Source organism: Pagrus major, chromosome 4 (genome assembly GCF_040436345.1).
Source record: "Pagrus major chromosome 4, Pma_NU_1.0".
NCBI lineage: Eukaryota > Metazoa > Chordata > Actinopteri > Spariformes > Sparidae > Pagrus > Pagrus major.
The window spans coordinates 27,530,002-27,548,390 of NC_133218.1; the positions used below are offsets into that span (position 1 = coordinate 27,530,002).

The window sequence follows — 18,389 nt, forward strand, 5'->3', positions numbered from 1 at the left end:
AGGCAGATGTATGGAGAATGTGAGGATTTTTTATGCCAATAATAGGTTCAGGACACCCAATAAGCCTATTGATGTATTTAGTTTACTCACAGTCTGCAAAAAGTCGTTGTGATCCACTAATGGAAGTAAATATTAAATGACCCAGTTCAGTTCTTTCTCCATATGAGTTCTTTTCAACATTGGCCATTCTCTGATCTTTAGTACCAAGCATTATTCAAGACATGGGGATGCAGATATACGACCAGGCATGCAATACAAACAAACATATAAACAAATACACAAACAAGCCCTGAGGACCGGCTCTCTGTCTAACTCATTCTGCATTCCACAATTCTTTCTTTCCCTCCCTTTTTATTTCTCTCTCAATAAGACGGTTTGGTGCCTCTAAGGAAAAGCCCTCATTTTAATTAGACCTGACCTGAGAATCACTTAACTGCTTCTCTCCGCTTATGCCTCCCCCCTCCTCTCCAAGCCTTCGCTCTGTTCCTCACATAGGTCCATTAACACCCTTCCCTCGGCACCCACAGGCTTCAACAGGGGGCAGACACAGGCGTTGTCTTAAAGACGTTTTGAGGACATGCCAAGAAACATTAACCTACTCTACACACCTCCCTCGGACTCTTTCAGTTCGCCTTCCTCTTCTCCTAAAGTCTTCTATTCAGTAACATCAGCTTAAAAAATTACTCAGCTGGTTGGTGCCAAATTCTTATGATGTAGGATGGAAGGTCATTGGACAGCTTGAGATGTTTGTATGATTGCAGAGGTGGTCATGTGAGGCTTAATAAATATAGTGCAAAGCCTTTTAATGGCACTTATTTGTGGTCATTCAAACCGATAACAGGCTGTTAAAACAGCCCAGTGGTTGCACTGGTGAGGATGAAAAACAATCTAGGAAGTCCAGTTTGAGTAAAAGTCCTGTGAGTTTGAAGGCATATCCAATGTCAGGCCGTTTTTTGCAACTCACTTTAGCAATATCACTGTGGCAATTGCTTTGTCTTTCACTGTGGCAAATGTGAGGTAAACAGTGTTTATATTACAAAGTAATCTACAAGGAACATGTGCTCACATACGTTTGTTTGGCTGCCTGCTGCACTGCATTGAGCCTTTTTTTTTTCTGGATGACCCCGTGATTTTTGCAGAGCCCTTTGCGTTTGGTACCCCCACTGCGATGACAGAGATAAATGAGGGGGCTGCATTTTTTCATGCAAGTGTAAAGTCGGTTTGAACTCGCCTTTATTCAGCATGAAGCCTGATATATAGAAGCTTTCAGAAAATTTGCTGTTTCTCCATTTGTAATTCTGGCTTGGATGTTGGTGTGAATTGTATTTACAAGTCAGAAACTGTGAATAACAATAACTCCTTTGAACCTGGCCCAGGATCTACATCACTTATCACTGACACTCTCCATTGAGTTAAATGACACAAAAAACAAAAGAAAATCATTTAAATAAAACTGAAAGTTCTCAACACTACACACATTTCCTTTAAGCATGTCTACAGACAACACAGCCATCCAAGCAACAGAGCTCATCAGTGCAACAGACACCTCCAAATAGCCTCTCCAAGAGATGACTAATTTGACACAAATCCCCGTCTTATACTGTATCTGACCCCGTGACCTGCTGCTGGCACCCCAGTTCCCCACAGGCACATTGCCTGTCAGTTTAAAGGGTCAACCAAAGGTAAGGAGAATGTAATTGCGTGCCATCTGCATTCTTCAGAGCTTCATCCTCAAAGCATCTTGCATTGTGAAACTAGTGACAGAAGCCTGTGTCAGCTTAATATGACTGAGTGAGAAAGTTCTCACACACATAGCGTGACACATGTATGCATGCGTGTGTTTTCTCAATAAGCATGTGCTTGTGCCGCTGCGTGAATGTCAATATCTCTATGTGTGGGAGTCAGCAATGTTTGTGTATGTGTCTATGAGTATGTGTTAATCTTGTCTAAACACCTAACACTCCCCTACCTGCTCAGACAGGGCCATGGGTTAATTCTGGCTGCAGGCGTCATGGCTAATAACTGCTCATCAGCCGCAGCTTGAACTCTTGTAAACGTCAACTGTTACTGTGGTAACCTTATCACGGAACCAACAGAACCTGAGTGACTGTACTGAGCGTGGGGTTAAGAATAAATGTAATAAAGACAAATAAATTATTACAAATGACTGAATAAAAGAAGAATGTCATCATTGACAAAACAAAACTCTTTGTGTTGGCAAACAAACACTTTTCCGCGTTCCTGAGGAGCTCGGTGATAGAAGCATGAGTCACACAGCAGTTAAGAAATTAGTTACCAGCATGACTCCATGCACAGTTGGGGTGACATGTAGCTGCCTGACCCAATAGGTGAGAAGCTAGTGCTGTCAATCACTTGTCAGTCACCACCATCATATTACAAATGAATGCAAAGAGATGATAACACAGAGCAAGGCTGGATTTTCTGCATTTAAATTATAGAAAAGGAGTCAAAAGTTGAAAGCAGCAGGAGAGGAGGTCTCTCACTACCACAATGGACGTGTGGGAGAAGAAAGACTGCGAGGACAGTGCAAAAAAACTCAGCAAGAGAATGTTGTAATATGTGGCCCCGGGCAGAGGAGTCCTGTAGCTTGAGTAAATGAGGTGATTAGCAGGGATGGTGTGAGCTGTCACACTTCAGACACTGGGCTGAGAATCCAATCATCATCTCATGTGTCAATCAGTGGCCCACCGAGGCAGTTGACCAACAGGTCAAACACAGTATACGATGAGCCACGTAGTCGAGAGCGCAGCTGCAGTCCTGCATGCAGACTTATACACGGGTATACTGATACAAACTAATGCCCCTGCAATGAGAGACGCAGAGCCAACGTGCACTCATACTTTTGTGACATCTCCATCTAAGGTGATGTACATATTAATGACAGCCAATCATGATGCCAGAGAACACAACATGGGAACATAATAGTGTACAACAATGACTAATCCCTGTTTTGATTGATTTACTGCATGACTGGTGATATGATACAATGTTCTCTGGGAAATTCCCTGACACATAGCAACGTGTAATGGCCAAAGATTGTGATTGACATTTCATATTATGTGCTCTCTTATGTCAGCCATCACAGTCATTTTAGAATTTTGAGAAGATTTATGTGGATATCACTCTGATGTGTATAAGGGCAATACACGAGTATGGTTACCATTCAACAAAAAACTCCAATAAAGCTCCTTAAACAAGGAAGGCAGACAATGCTCGAACTTTACAATGTGCTACTGGGATATATGGCATAGTGGCCAGGCCCCACAGAGCTACAGGGATGGTCTAGGCCTCGGCCCCCTGGCCTGCCCAATACAGAGGCCTAATTAAAAGACCACTGAGGATAACCACCTTGACTTTTACAGACCTTATAAATCTATACTGGAGTGGCCTATTCAGGGGGTCAGAGAAAGGAGGAGGGAGCGGGCCAATGCAGACAGGAGAAAGGGTTAGAAAGATGGTGAGGGCTGGCAGAAAATGAGATGGGGTTGACTGTAGGATGTGGAGAGGGGGGCATTCCTCTCCTCCCCCTCACCTCCTGCCTGAGACAATAGGACTCACTAAGAGCCAGGGACCAGAGGGTGTGATAAGGTAATGATAATGTAATGAGGACCAATCATGAGCCTGAGCTAAGAGGAGGGCCCCTTAATTTGTGTCTAGAGTGGTAGTTCAGTGACAGATTGATTGCTCTGAGTGAGAGTGATGATGTGACACATGCAAAATGGATGCTTCATTGACAGGAAGAGAAAGAGAAAGGGGACGAGAAATCATAAATCAAAATGAAAGAGGAAAGCCCATACAATCCTATGCTGCATATATGCCCTATATACTCTCTATAGGACCAAAATGGTAAAGCTAATCAAATGTTTTCCAGCTATGATGCGCAATGAAAAGAATTAATTTATTTCTGCCCTCAGACCTCACTCCAATGAGTCTGAGGTCCTTTGGATATCAGACTTCATCGTTTTTAGACTAAAATTAGTGTGTATATGCAGGTTTTTTTAAAGCAGGTTTCAGATCGACTCCTTTACTTCCTGTTTTTTTTTCTTGTGTATAGGGTTCTTCATCACAAATGTGCTGGAAAAACAGAGAACAGTAGAAAGCAGCAGATCATATACCTACAAAAACTTTTTTAAAAAGTCTTAATCAATAACATTCTAAAGTAGACACATTGTTTATTTTGGAGCTGATGATGGAATCAGCCAAGGAGTGAGACATCTTGCTCATTTCTCATCTCTGTTTTGATTTGCACAAGCCTGGTATCGACCATGCAGCTGCCAACTTGCCGGACTTGGGTACTGATCGGTCCAGTGGTTACTTTTTTGATATCTTTTACTTCAGTTTTGCTTTCAAACTCAACGCAGACTGAACGATGTTCAAGTGCCGCTTGAAAAGAGATGAATGGAAAAGTATTTACAAGCCAGCGTCCTTAACTCCAACATGTGCCTGGAAAAGGCGAAAATTAGTGTGTCCACCCGGGTGTTTGTGAGATGCATGCATATGTGTGTCGGCTGATATATCAATATTGGAATTTTCTAATATCAGAATTGGCCCTGAAAACGTGTATTTGTCGAGCCCTAGCGATAGCTATGCATACAGTCAACGTGGTCCCAAGTTTTAGTGTTTGCTTGGACGTCCACATAAGAGTCTAAGTGGGCCCTCCTCAACATGGGAGGATAACATTTGGACCAAAATGGACTCTAGCGGACACATGGATGCGTATAGTATGACTTTGGATTAAGGAATTGCTGCTGTCTACTCCTCCTTTATCATAACAGGTCACTGCTGTTGCCTGCTGGGGAGTGAAAAAACAGCGACTTGCTAGACAAAGTAAGCAGCACCTCCTGTACATATCTGTACATATCTTGTTCCCTTGAGAGCTATGGTGGCTTAAAAGGGTTTTCATCATGCAACCCTGTTTGTTGTGGTCCACCATGGATCGCTGGGGACATGCCCATGCAGCAATATCATGACTGGTGATTAATTCATACTTCTTTAGCATATCAAAATGTAAGAACCTAACTGCCACCATTTCTTTCATTGCATATTCATGAAGATATATAGACATTTTTCTGACTCTGTTGCCTCTTGCCTCTTACACTGGAGCAGGTGTGGCAGTTACAGTGTATAATCAATAGCTTCACCTTTGATTTTGACACCCGATAACAGACAACAGTAAACACAGGCTGGCAGAACTTGCATGAGGGGCTTTTATCATCGACACTTAATTTCGACACTGCTATGAACGTGATGAATGGTAACAAATGTAATGGCTTTCTTCATAAATAATTACTTTGTATCTAAATTCAGCTCTTGTTTTAGGTTAATGGTTACATGGCAAGTTATAAAAAACACATTAGAGGAATAAAATTGGGGCAACAAAATAAAACAAAAAATTCTAACTGAGAGTCGGCATTAAAAATAGAGACACGTGGGTGGAAGAACCACTGAACACTATGTTTTGTTTATGAAGACACCCTGGGTATGCTGAGTAACCTTGACAACGTACCTCAATAGTGAACTGTTTTCTTTTCAGCTTGAAGGCCAGGTCCTTGTGGTCAGGGAGTTTACTCGCCAGACAGTTCAGGTGAGGGACTTGACGTACATACAGGAGGCCTGTTAAGGACAGTGAGAGCAGATTGTAAAATAAAAGGACAAGCAGGATATTCCAGTCCTATCCACAGTGTACTTGTTGTGTGTTAAAATGTGCCAACAAAAAAAGCAACCAAGTGTGATTTCTTGTTAAAAGAGTAACATTTATAGAGGATCAGGTCTTCAGTGTGTTTTTTACTCCGTCTAAATTACATGACCAAGATTTACGATCAATTACTAACTACCCCAAGAATTCAGTTTAAATTATTATACTCAATACACCTTTTTAGAGGGAAAATTGCTTTCTTGTAGGGGTGCATTTAGTGTTTTCTCACACCGACTTCAAGAATGGATATTTGTTTGTTAAATACATCTGCAAATGTACGTCTTTGTCTGTTTTACACATAAGGCAATTACCATTTAAGTAACAATGAAAAACAAAATTCAAATTATGACACAGTATCCAATTTTTTGTAAAATTCAAATAACTTTTGTGATGACTGAAGGGAGCTGTTTTTCCGTTCTGAATATCTAACTAAAACTAAAACTTTTCCTTGATTGATTTGAGGTAAACTGTGCTCAGCTATGCAAATGAATGGTAAACTCCACTGACAGAAACTAGAAACATGGTGGAATTGCAGTGAAATAATATGTATCACTGTTAGTGTGAGACAAAGATACCAAACACATTACTTGCTATCAGATATCTATCAACATTCTTACTCTCTTCTTTCTTCCCCACAGGCTAGAGCATTTGTGTACTGTAAAGGAAATGTGCCAATTAAAAGGACACATTAGCGTGATGAGGGACAGAAAGCAAGCATACAAGATAGGGATTCCTGCAAAGGATAAGGTTTGGAGAAAGTCTTCATTTCTCATTGCTTGTAATCGCAAAGTTACGTTTTCATAAAACTGTAAAAAGTACTGTAGAAGTGGGGTGGTATAAATAAGCGTGAGAGAGAAAAGAAGAGATCGAGGGAGTAATGGAGAAAGGGAGACAGACAGAGAAAGTGGGGGATGGTGGGTTCTCTCCTCTGTGCACTTGGGTGATTTCCCCTTGCCTGATTTGCAGTGACAGGCTTCCCAGCATGCTTTGAGCAGCCCTGAACTGCTGCCGCAAACACGCACGCACGCGCAATCCGCACGCACTCTCACACTCGTACCAGATGCGTTTGCACTCTTGAACACACATCAAAACAATCATGCACATAAATGTATTTCATAACCCGACCAGAATTGCTCTTGCTGGTTTAACAGAGGGCAAATAATATATTCTTGAACATGAAATTCAAATAATATTAATTGCAAATTCTAAACAACATTTTTCTAAAACTAAATTATTTTTAAAAAGTGACGCACTACAACACTAACATGTTGAACGGGTTTACATGACACCTGCCTTTTCAATGCAGAGGAATGTGATCACTGAGATGTGTTATCTAAATAAAACATGCTGTTGGATGAAACCAAAATATGCCATTGAATGTTTTTACTCTTCATCCCTTCATCTGTCACAACCAGAGCTGTCTAACCCGAGGTGGGGGAGGAAAGGGAGAAATGAGAGGAAAAGCGCAAGAGTGAGTGGGAGAGTTCGAGAGGCATGGCTAAAAATACCCCACTCGCTTAAACTGACCTTTATGCGTGAAGAGTGTGATAGAGTGATAGAAAAGAGGGAAGCAAACGGTAGAAAGAGGGAGAGGTAAAACCATAGAGGAAAAGTGATGGCGAGGACTAGGAGAGCAGAGACAAACTATGTTGCAACCCCCTCCTCCTCCTCCTCTTTCTTCTACTCTCCGACCGTCCCTTACCGGTGTCCTCTTCCCCTACTGAAAGCCTTGCCCTCCATTTATTAGCAGAGCATGCTGGCCATGGAGACATTGAGCGAGGGATAGAGAGATGGAGGCAGAGGGGAGGAGAGAGTGATGGTGAGAATATCGATTCCCCAGTGTTGGTCTGCTCTGCTCCAGAGCCTCAGGGGTATGGGACTGGGGATGGAGAGGGGGCGAGGCGAGAGGGAGAGGGAGAGAGGCTCTGCTGGAGGGTGGGGGAGGCAGGGATGGAGGGGGTGAGGGTGCGAGGGAGAGAGGGGGTACAGCGTGGCAGCTGAATCCCCCCCGGCCTGTCTACTGAGGAGCACGTCTGATTGAGCAGCAGCACACTAACGTGCACTGACAGCCTGGCCTGCAAGGGGGCTGCCCTGCCTCCATCCACAGCCCAGCCCCAGCCTTAATGCACTGCCTGCGTGTATGTGTGTGTGTTTGTTGGGAAAGAGACAGAAAGATAAGCGAGTGTGTGTGTTCTTACCATGGTAATCTTTGTAGAGTGGGTTGGTCTCTCTCTCAGAGCCTTTGAATGATTCCAGGGCTATGGCATTGTCACATAGCCTGGTTATGCTGCCCATTAGAGCTCTGTCCTGTAGGACCGAGAGAGTGAGTGAGTGAGTGAGCGAGAGAGAGGGAGGGAGAGAGAGGGAGAGAGGGAGAGAGAGAAACATGAGCAGGTAATTAAAAGCCTCCTGACGGGCCATCAGTGTTGCAATTAAATTAGGTCATCATTTCCCGCGGCCAGGTCATTTCTGCCCATGGCTTAGGTGAGGGTGATGAGGTATAGAGGCGAAAGAGCACTGATGGGGGTTACAGGTGATGTCGGGGCAGGTGAGTGGACATACACCTAACATCAGGCATACATCTACAAACGGGGGCATTGGGAAGAGTCAGGGGCAACACACTGAAATTATTTTACTTCATCAAACAACAGTTTTTTGAAAAGGCTCACAGTTGGTGCACACTCTGAAACCTGCACACAGCAGGGGAGGATAGAGGGGAAGTGGGAGACAGCAGCAGAGGCTTGATGGGGAGAGCTCCCCCTACTGGTTAGGTCAGTGACTTGACAACAAAGAGGACAAATCAGGGGCGAATACAGTAGATAGAAAAGAATGAAGGAGAAATACACAAGAGGGTGGAGGGAGAGGGTAAAGGGAGTGGAGGGGAGGGAGAGAGAGAAAAAGGGACACTGGGATGGAGGGAAAGAGGGAGTCCTGCATTATTAATCCGTTTGCCTCGTGAATCATTCACATCCTTCTCTCTGTGTTGGCTGCCACCGCCTAATGCAGTTTTCATGCCTTCATGTCTTTTCCCCACTCTTTCTTCTTCCTTTTCATTTTTGTCCTACTTTTAAAGTATGCGTATCCCACAAGTCAGGGCCACTAGCACTTACAGGGTATCTGAGGTCACTCTAATGCAGCAATTAAAGCCGGTGTAAGAGTTTGGCTACAACAAATTATTCAAAACACTAATGGTACAGTATGGCCAATAGTGTCCGTGTGAGGGAGAGGGTGAGCTAAAAACTTTATCTGCGCTAGTTTTGTCAAGGCCATTGTGGTTCTCCTGTGCTTGCTTAAAAACAAAGATGAGGCTCCTTGGCAAAGACTCAGAAGTTTCAAAGTCAGAGGAATTCAAAGTGTCCACACAGAGCTGCTCAGTAAGGTGGCAGAAGGGCAGCATGACGTCAGTCAGGCATCCACGTGCTCCACAGCTCCTTGAATTTAAGGAGGTGATCAGGGAGATGCTCACCTCGACTGTACATCTTTTTTTTTTAATCATATTTATAATTAATAAGGGGCTCAAAGAAGAGTCACTTAAAGTGCAACCAAAGTCTGTGCTGGCTCAATTAGCTCTGATTCCTTCGGTGTAAATCCCCTGAATACCCTGAGCATCACCTGACTATCACTGAATGACAGCTCATAGGGAGAGGCCAGTATTCATCTTACCCTGCAGTATTTTACCTCGACTACCCAGTTACTGATGAAGCTCAGTTTAATCACAGTCGATTGGCTTGATTGGTTTTGTTTAGCTGTAGGGCCCTACAGTGCTGCACTTGTGTTTGCTTGTTTGAAAATGTGAATCACTGTGCGTGCAGAGTCTACCCCAAAATATTCAGGAGCCAGGGATGACTTTTGTCTCCTAGGGTTAAAGGTCAATGCTAATATTTGCATTAAAAAAAACAGAAAAACATATAATTATAATAAGAAATGACCACTGAGGATATCGAGAACAAGAGAAGAATTTTTGAAGGAAGAAGAAATTTCTTTCTCTAATTCTGAGGTAACTCCACACCTTAAAAATTTGAGGTAAGTGGAGCTACTCTAAATAATTAAAGTAAGTGCTCATGCCTATAAATATGAATAAAGTTAGGGTTAGTAATTTTACACACATACAGAGGTCTGAGCACACACAGAACCTATACACATGCAATTGCTGTGGAGAGATGTCAGAGCGATGGGTCTGCCACAGTACAGAAGCCACAGTGGTTAGGGGTTAGGTGCCTTGCTCAAAGGCACTTTGGCAGTTCCCCAGAGGTGAACCCGCATCTCTCCAGCCACCAGTCTACCCTTGTATCAAGCTACAGTCGCCCTCTCCATTAAAAAAATTAAACTGATATGACGATGTTAATTGCCATGATGATTATACGGTGCCTTGCTCTGATTTAAAAAACGCATATTGAAAAAAATAAAGATTTACAATTCAAAATACTAAAAGACATACTGAGATGGAAAAACTGATGAAGTCAGCGTGGTTTTAGTTTTCAGCAATTTAAAGCAACAATTTCATATCAAAAAATGTTTATTTCATTTTATTCATTTTTATTTAAATATATAAATATTTCATGACTGATTAAGCATTTCAGTCCTTTTTTCCAAGCAACAATGACAAACATTTACTTTACAAATGAGAGGATTTGCTGCTTTTCTTTGTCATATGTGATAATAAATTAAATAAAGTAGACCTGGGTTGGAGACTGCTAGTCAGCTTTTAATCACTTTTGGCTCTAGGAAGCTTTTCACAACTTTATGATATTTCATAGAATTTTTCGATTGATCAGTTAATCAAGAAAATATTTAGCAGATTAAATAATAATGTAAATACGTTAATGTAAATAATTGAGGGATGCAGCCCTGAATTCAAATGAATAAAAATAAGCAAAATGTCAATTGAATATTATTTTCTGTAGAGGGCTGATGCGGTTAATAAAAAGAACCTGTAGTGGGAATTTGTAGCCCCACCACAGTACTAAACAATTCTGCAATCCAAAGCCTGAGTCTTAATATTTGCATAGGTCAGGACTCCACTTAGTCTGAACAGCAGGTGAGGTGTATATGGGTGCGTTTTAGGGAAGACTGTGTATTTTGTGTTTGTGTGTGTTTACTTCGGGGGTGTGCATGGTAACAGGAGATCGTATGATGGAGGAGAACCAAGCTAGGACAAGCCTAATTAATGTTTCAGATGGACTGTGGCACTGGGCCTCTGTGAGGAGGCTTTCAGTGAGTTGCTCAACTTCCCAAGCTGCTCAATAATGGATAGAGAGTCCAGTGCAGTCTCGGCCAGCTAGCCCAATGCTACTAGTCTAGACGGTCTTTCAAGGGCCACACTGTGTTAACTAAGCTAATTATCTAAGCAAAGGCGCTGGCAGCAAAGAGGATCTGCTAACATGTCGACTCTTAAAATGAGCAGCCTGCACACCTTGGTGATCTCAGCTGATCATTTCTTTTGACAACAACATCAAGTGACTAAACTAACCATAAGGTCATTTCATTGATGCACATCTTAACAGCCTCTCATTACCTCCATGTTGGCTTAGTCACCAAACACCTGATTCAGTCCAAAATTTCCCCCCTCTCCTCTTCTTCCCCCGCTCATTCACTTCACTCCCCAGGGTGGAGAAGGGGGAGGGGACAGATTAAGGGTTTGGAGGCCAGGCCAGAGAGGGACAGGGGGACCGCTCCCACCACAGCTGACATCTGCTAGTTAGCCACTCTACCTTTTTTGACTAGGCCAAGGCCGCTGAGCACTGAGCATATAGGCTTGGAGCCAGAGCATGTTGTGACAACACAGCTGTTCTGAAAGTTAACCATCGACCTACATCTTTGTGTAAAGGATCACAGATAATACAGCTTCCGTGCTCATGTGAACAAGTACTTATAGAAAGTAGTGAGCTGTAGAGTCTTTAAAGTGAAGATGAGATAAAATACACTTTGGCAGAAAAGTCTCAGATGGCTTTTCTTGCGAATGTGCTCCTATGGTCGACTGTCTGGGGGAGGGCTGTGGTTTGCCATATGCCTCAGCAGATGACTCCACGTTCACACTGAGAGGCCAGACTGTACACAGACACATGCACGCGGACTTATACCCTAACCCCCCCCCCAAAACACACACATATACACATACAAACCCCAAAACACAGCCAGGGACACACACAAGTACAAGGAGAGATATGTGAAAGAGAAAAAAATGCATACACAAGCACACACTCTCACTGTGGACAGCTTCAAGTAATTAAAAGCCAAAACAAACAAACGTAGATTTAGAGGCCTTTTGAATGAAGTGTGCACTCGACTGGGTCTGTTGGGGGGACCGATGCGTGGAGGAAGAGGCCCCTCGCAGGCCTGAGTCATACCAGGGTGACACTGAACCACTGGGTCAAGAGGCCTACAAAAGACTTCAAACTTTGTTTGTACCCTATTAATGAACAAGACAAAGCAAAACTACATGGGCCAAACATCAACCCATGCACAAACAATCCTGTCTATTATCTTGAAATTCCAGTCAAGCTTTGCACGCTATCTATCCCTCTGGTGGTTGTCTAATATATGTGGTTAAGGACACAACAGAGAAGCAGAGACGAAGAGGTAAAGAGGAGAATGAAGCAGTTATGATTGGAAATATCATGGCGTTCTTGCAGCACCGCACAAATAAGAAAACAACTGTTGTCAACGAATTAAAACAAGCATTAAAAAACTGATACATTGGTTGTAAATCAGGTCATGTAATCAGGTAAGTTGTCTTGTGAGTGCATGCTGATCCTCGCGTTGCTCTCATGTGACAAACATTGCCTTACCTGGATGAGATGTGAAGGCACAGTAACTACTGCGACGGACAGCGATGACCTTAGCAAAGCACGCAGTCCATAGAGAAAGGTAGTGAGGGCGCGGCTGCTTCTAGGTTTGTCATGGCAACACAGGTCATCACCCCACAGAGCTGAGCCAAGAGAGTGAAGCCCAATACGCAGGATGTTACGTGACTTTGACTACAAGAAAGAACAAGCAAGAGAAAGGAGTCAGGAATATTAAAAATGTCTGACAAATCATGTATATATGTAATTCTTGATTATGCAATTATGTGGTATTACAGTTTGATTTAAGTGCATCCAAAGATTAACAGATTGCTGCTTTAAGGTCATTTTGGAAAGGTGCTGTTTTGGGTAGTATTCCCAAACTCTGGGAGAGAGCGACTGGACAGTCTGCTCACCAGCACAGACGATCGGAACACAGTGCCCAAACGTGACTGGACACAACTGCCCAATCACAGAGGCCATCTGACACACGCACAATGGACCTGTCAGACAGGCTTCCAATATGGCCGCCACCCAGAAACCCCAGCACATTCTTGGCACAACAGCGATGCTCTGCAGCCAAGGGGGCCTGGGTAAGGGTGGAGTGCCTTCCCTTGAAACCCCCTCCACCCCACAAGAGATCAACAGTAACCCACTCTCATGAAGACGGAGGAAAAAGTGGCCAAACAGTAGTAGGATATATATCACTGCAACACAGAGAATGGAGGAGCCTGTCCAAACTGTGAGAGGTTTTTAACCTTTGGTACAATTGCCTTTTATTTGGGGTTTCTTCAGGATGGCTCCTGATTACTGAGGTGAGAGCCAAGAGTGATTAACAAAGCTCTGGCCTAAAATCTGCTCACTTTTTCCTTTTTTTCCCCCCAACCTCTCCTCTCCTTTTATCCCTCCCCCTCTATTATCTCCTCCGCCCCACTCCCCCATCGCTTCCTCTCCCAACAGTATGACCTAAGCTTCGTTTGGATCTGGATCAGAATCACAGGCATCTAAGAAAAATAAACCCCATTGTTTCTGGGAGTTTTTCACAGTTGGCTCATAGTTTCCCAAATGAGGACTCTCACACTGGACTCTACATTCACCCTCTACCATTCAACACCAATGCTGCATCTTTATACCTTACTATACTTCAGTATTAGTGCTGTGTTTGTGTGTGTGTCCCTTTGTCATTATTAGATATGCCCTTTATTTGTTTAGCAGGCTTTGCCTACACAGGTCTTGGGGGGCCACAGAATTAGAAACCTATTTCTATGTCTGCAGCCCAGCAGGGGGGAACTGTGGTAACAAGACTGTTGCTGTGGCATCAGGAGGAGAGGCCAAACTTAACTCCTATAGTTTAGCCTATAGAAAAAACAGGGAACAGTGCCAGTAGAGTCCAGCCAAGGACCAGAGGCCAGCCATATAGGCTACAGCCAGCCTGGGACCACAACCTAATCACCAGCCAGTCTCTGTGGAGACTCACAGTCCTGCTGCCGCCCCTTTCCCTCTCATCTCAAAAGACCCCGAACAATATGCTCAGGGAGATTAATCCTTGTTCTAATCTGTTATTTACATAACAGTTTATATGAAATCTGCATCTTATTACCAGCCCATGATGACAGATTAACAAATAAACATAAAAACGCACACACTATCACCCATACTGGGCATTCTTGTGCCAGAGCCCATGTCGCTCTGTGCCGGTCTGCATTCCTGGACTGTGCCAACAGCATGTCAGGCGGCCACACTGCTTTAATGATGTCAGCAGTTAATCTGGCGTGTGAGTGACAGCGCTCAGGGAGGGAGGGTGGGGGGTACTGGAGGTAAATCCTGTGTGTGAGTGACAAGAGGGGGAGAGGTGGCTCCAGGTGACGAGCAGAGGGGTCACTGAATGTAGGTGAATAAGGTGTGCGTGCACGCACACACACACACACACACACACACACACACACACACTAATACTGTATATATGTACATATATACAGGCACATCACAGTGTTAACAGGATTACACTTGGCCCTGTGGAAAACAGACGGGGCCATGGATGTTTCTGGCATTTTGCAGACAATTGACGATTATTAAAACGATGTATGTCAAAGGTAAGACACACACAGATGGGACACACAGGTGAGGCCAACCAGGGCAAGTGAGAGAGAGGTAAACAAACTCGAGGGAAGTGGTGGTCGTGGAATGTGACAGAAGAGGTAGTGGTCACAGATGCAGACCTAGTATCTCTTTTTGATAGATGCTCCTCTAATGTGTGTTACATATAATTTAAATGCTTAATAGCTTAAATGGGCTCATAGTAATAAGTGACAAACAGAAGACAGAACACATAAGCAGCAGACAGTCACCAGAGTTCACCTTTAATGACATTCAGTGAATGTAGTAAAAAATGCACACCTGCCTTTTGTGTTGCATCAGTGCTAGTGACAGCACACTGCATGCCTTCCTGCATTTCAGCAATGTTTTTTGTCAGTCAGAGTAAAAGCCAAAACAACAAACAAATATAGAAACATTGAGAAGGAACCTGATTAAAAGTTGCGAAATGTATTATGGCAATTGATATGTGTGATCAAATATGACTGATAGGTGCTTTTTGTTACAATCCCTCTAATTTGAATGGGCTGAAATGATCATAAAACTTAACATGAGGTCCAAGGCGGACTATTTTTCTGATAAACACACAGTCACAGTATGTTTGCTGTTTGGAGAAAGGATGTACTGGTTTGCTTAAATTGGTTAAACAAGAATGTGGCTAAAAAAAACTTGAAATTCAGGTTTAAAGAAACAAAATCAAAGCTGTCATTGACGTCTTACCATGGGGGCTGATACATCAAAGCCCTCCCTGTGTATGACCTCTTGAAGTGACTTCAGCAACGCAGAGTAGGAGTCAAGCTTCGTACTGAAAAGAGAACAGGACAGAGGAAAGAGTGGACACAAAAAGGTTACTCAGGATGTATAAACTGTAAGTGAAACTGTTCTGATTATACTGGGCCAAGCCTATCACGGCAGTAGCTTAATCCTCTATGACTGCAGCATGTTCCTCCTGACTGTGCTTTTCTGGAGCCACTGAAGCAGACAGATGATCCATATCAAGAGATCCAATTAATTTATTTGGTTGATTAAATTACAACATGACTGGTTCTCTGTCAGCTCCCCCAGGATCTGATTGTGCAGAGACAGACGGACAGACAGACAGATGAGATGTGCATATGCACAAACATACACACAACAAAGATGATAAGTGAGAAGGAGGAGGGGGGATTAATGGGCTGATATCTAAAATTAACAGGGAACAGCATTTTGGTGTTTAATCAGGGGTAAGATGTGCACCACTGACAAAGGGTATACCGTACCATCAGAGCAACATTTAGCATCAGTCAAGAGATGGATCACTGCTGAGCCCACCATGTGCCTATAGGATGGCCATTGGGAATGTTAACCCCATCGTTTTACACAGGGCCCCCCCACTTAAGAACACTCCACCATTGTAATGACCACTCTGTAGTGAGTCACAGTGGGCTGCTACGTCAGTTGTCAATTCGACCTGCGGGCTACAAAAGCTGATACACAGAGATTGGTCACACGCCAATAGCCCTGCATAAAGAACAGTAATACACACTTGTGTTGATTACACTTGCACCAAGTACATCCATGTACTCTATTTCAGTTATTCAGCCCAACAATGGTGCCTCCTGACCCCGCTGGGGCTAATGATAGAGCTGGTTTGGTGAAAGAGGGACACCTACCCTCCTTGGCCTCTCTGCCCATGCCCCTGCTCTGAGGTAGGGGGCTGGGATGGTTTGACGTGCAGTTGAGCAGGAGGTTGCCTCTGGTTGGCAGCCATTGTGTGGGACGCCATTGTGTTTTAGCTACCCCTACTGAGCACCCCTCATTCAGGTACCAAAAAGGTCTAGGTGCTTAGCTACAGGGGCTAGTGCGTCGGCTAATTAGGATCATACACGGGGAAGCTTCTTTATGTCAGTGTTCCTCTTTCAGTGAGGGGAAGAAAGGAGGAGAGGAAGGGGGATGCTTGGTCTTAAACAACAGGATCTGTATCACCTAGAGAGCAATTTGTGCCAATTATGCCTTCAAGTGAAACGGAGCAATTTAACAGCTAGGGTATCAACATGGGGCTGTGGACACGTGCAAGGGGGAGTAGCCTGCTAAGGAGTTTGTGTGGTGCATGTGCGCGTCTAATATGCTGAGTGTGTGTGCGTGCGTGCATGTATGTGTGTCAGTATTGGGGCGGGGCCGGGGGACACAATGGTGCGGTGCAGGTGTAGTTTCCTGCTGTCAAAACGTCTGTGAGGTCTATAACCCATTCAGACGCCACAACAGTACCACCATGTCACTCTTACTCCCTAGACTGCCGCAAAACGCTGCAAACATCACCGGAGAAGACGTTTAATAATTCTATTTGTTCCCTTTTAGAAAGCATTAAGTTCTGAACTGATATTTTGTACAATGATGCTTGCAAAAATGTATACTTTAAACTGAATATCTGCAACATTTAATGTGTTTGCATGGGTGCTCTGTTAAACAGCCTGTGTTTGCTGAAATAAAAGGATGAGGGATTCTATAAAGCCTCCTCCACATCCTCTGTGCTCCAGATTGCTGTATTTACCCAGTGTGTGCGAGTGTGCCTTCGTGTGCCCTTGTGTGTTCAGCAGCACTCTCCGAGTAAAGAGCCTGCATGACCTCTGAACCCTAAGTACACTCAACGCAGGAGAAATCAAACAGACGCTGAGCAAACAAGACCCTTATTTGAATAGACATACACAACCTTTCCAAGAGGCTGAATGTCTTAGGCCAACAGCAAGCTACTCAGAAAACAGGGTGAACCTGATTTGTGTCAGCTGTTCAAAGGGTAAAAATTCTGTGTTTAACAGCACATTTTCATTAAATCTATCATCTCATTTAAATAAAAGGAAAACTGTGGATGCTTTAGCTTTAAGCTGTAATAGTTCATATCGCTTTATATTTTTCATCAATTCAATTGATCTCAGAAACCATTTATACTTATCTAAGAAAGGTAATACATGCACACAGTGTATTAGTCTAATTAATGAATTGATTGATTAGCTAATAGACAAAAGAATAATTAATCACCAACTATTTTGATAATCGTTTCAGTAATTTTTTAAGCAAAAACGTCACACATTATCTGGTTCCAGCTTCTATACTGTGAAGATTTCCTGTTTCTTCTGTTTAATATCATAGTTTATAATATGTACACATGTGCTCTTGTTTCTCCTAAGATGGACATTTCATTACTATTTTCGGACATTTTATAGAGAAAACAATTAAATGAGAAAAGATTAATAGATTAATTCATTGAAAATCCTAAAGTTGCAGTCCTACAGTTGATCAAATTCTCCTAAATGAGTGTCTCAGGCAAAGGGTTCTTGTCATCGGACCGTCTGCACCGTTGCTCTACCTGTATTCTGTGAAACATGCCATGTTGGCTTACCTGTGTTCTGTGGATGATGTCTTATTTGTGTAACTGTGTTTTGTGGATGACGTCGGGTTTGTGTGCCTGTGTTCTGCAGATGGTGTCTCATTGGTCTCCGTGCGTTCTGTGGATGATGTCTTGTCCTTTTACCTGTGTGTGGGTGACGACTGGGTGGGCTGTTCTGGAAGGTAGAAGCGGTGGCACTTGGCTGCCTGGCGAATTTCCGGCTCCATCGTCTTGGAGACGTCATAGTAGTGGCCAAACCGGGATGAGGATGCCAGGGCACTCTAAGGGGGGTCAACAAGTCAAACGCATGTTATAGCGTGAGGAAACATTCAAGACCTCTAATTAAAGAACATTTAAATTTATTTTCAATCATCCTAGGAGCTGGCTTTAAACTTCTTATGACAGTGTGTGCATTTAACTAATTTCAGATAAG

General features: G+C 43.3%; 1 protein-coding gene across 2 annotated transcripts in view; it reads right to left on the reverse strand.

Moving 5' to 3' along the window:
* Nucleotides 1-18,389, reverse strand: part of elp4 (elongator acetyltransferase complex subunit 4) — a 56,136-nt gene that overhangs the window by 27,705 nt on the left and 10,042 nt on the right. Inside the window, exons 5-10 of one of the 2 annotated variants that reach the window (XM_073464459.1) lie at nt 18,101-18,237; nt 15,313-15,397; nt 14,900-14,944; nt 12,505-12,693; nt 7,915-8,023; nt 5,528-5,634 (exon numbers count right to left, since the gene is read on the reverse strand). In XM_073464459.1, the coding sequence (XP_073320560.1) occupies nt 5,528-5,634; nt 7,915-8,023; nt 12,505-12,693; nt 14,900-14,944; nt 15,313-15,397; nt 18,101-18,237 (672 nt within the window). The remainder of the gene's footprint in view (nt 1-5,527; nt 5,635-7,914; nt 8,024-12,504; nt 12,694-14,899; nt 14,945-15,312; nt 15,398-18,100; nt 18,238-18,389) is intronic. The other variant, XM_073464460.1, reaches the window with a different exon arrangement.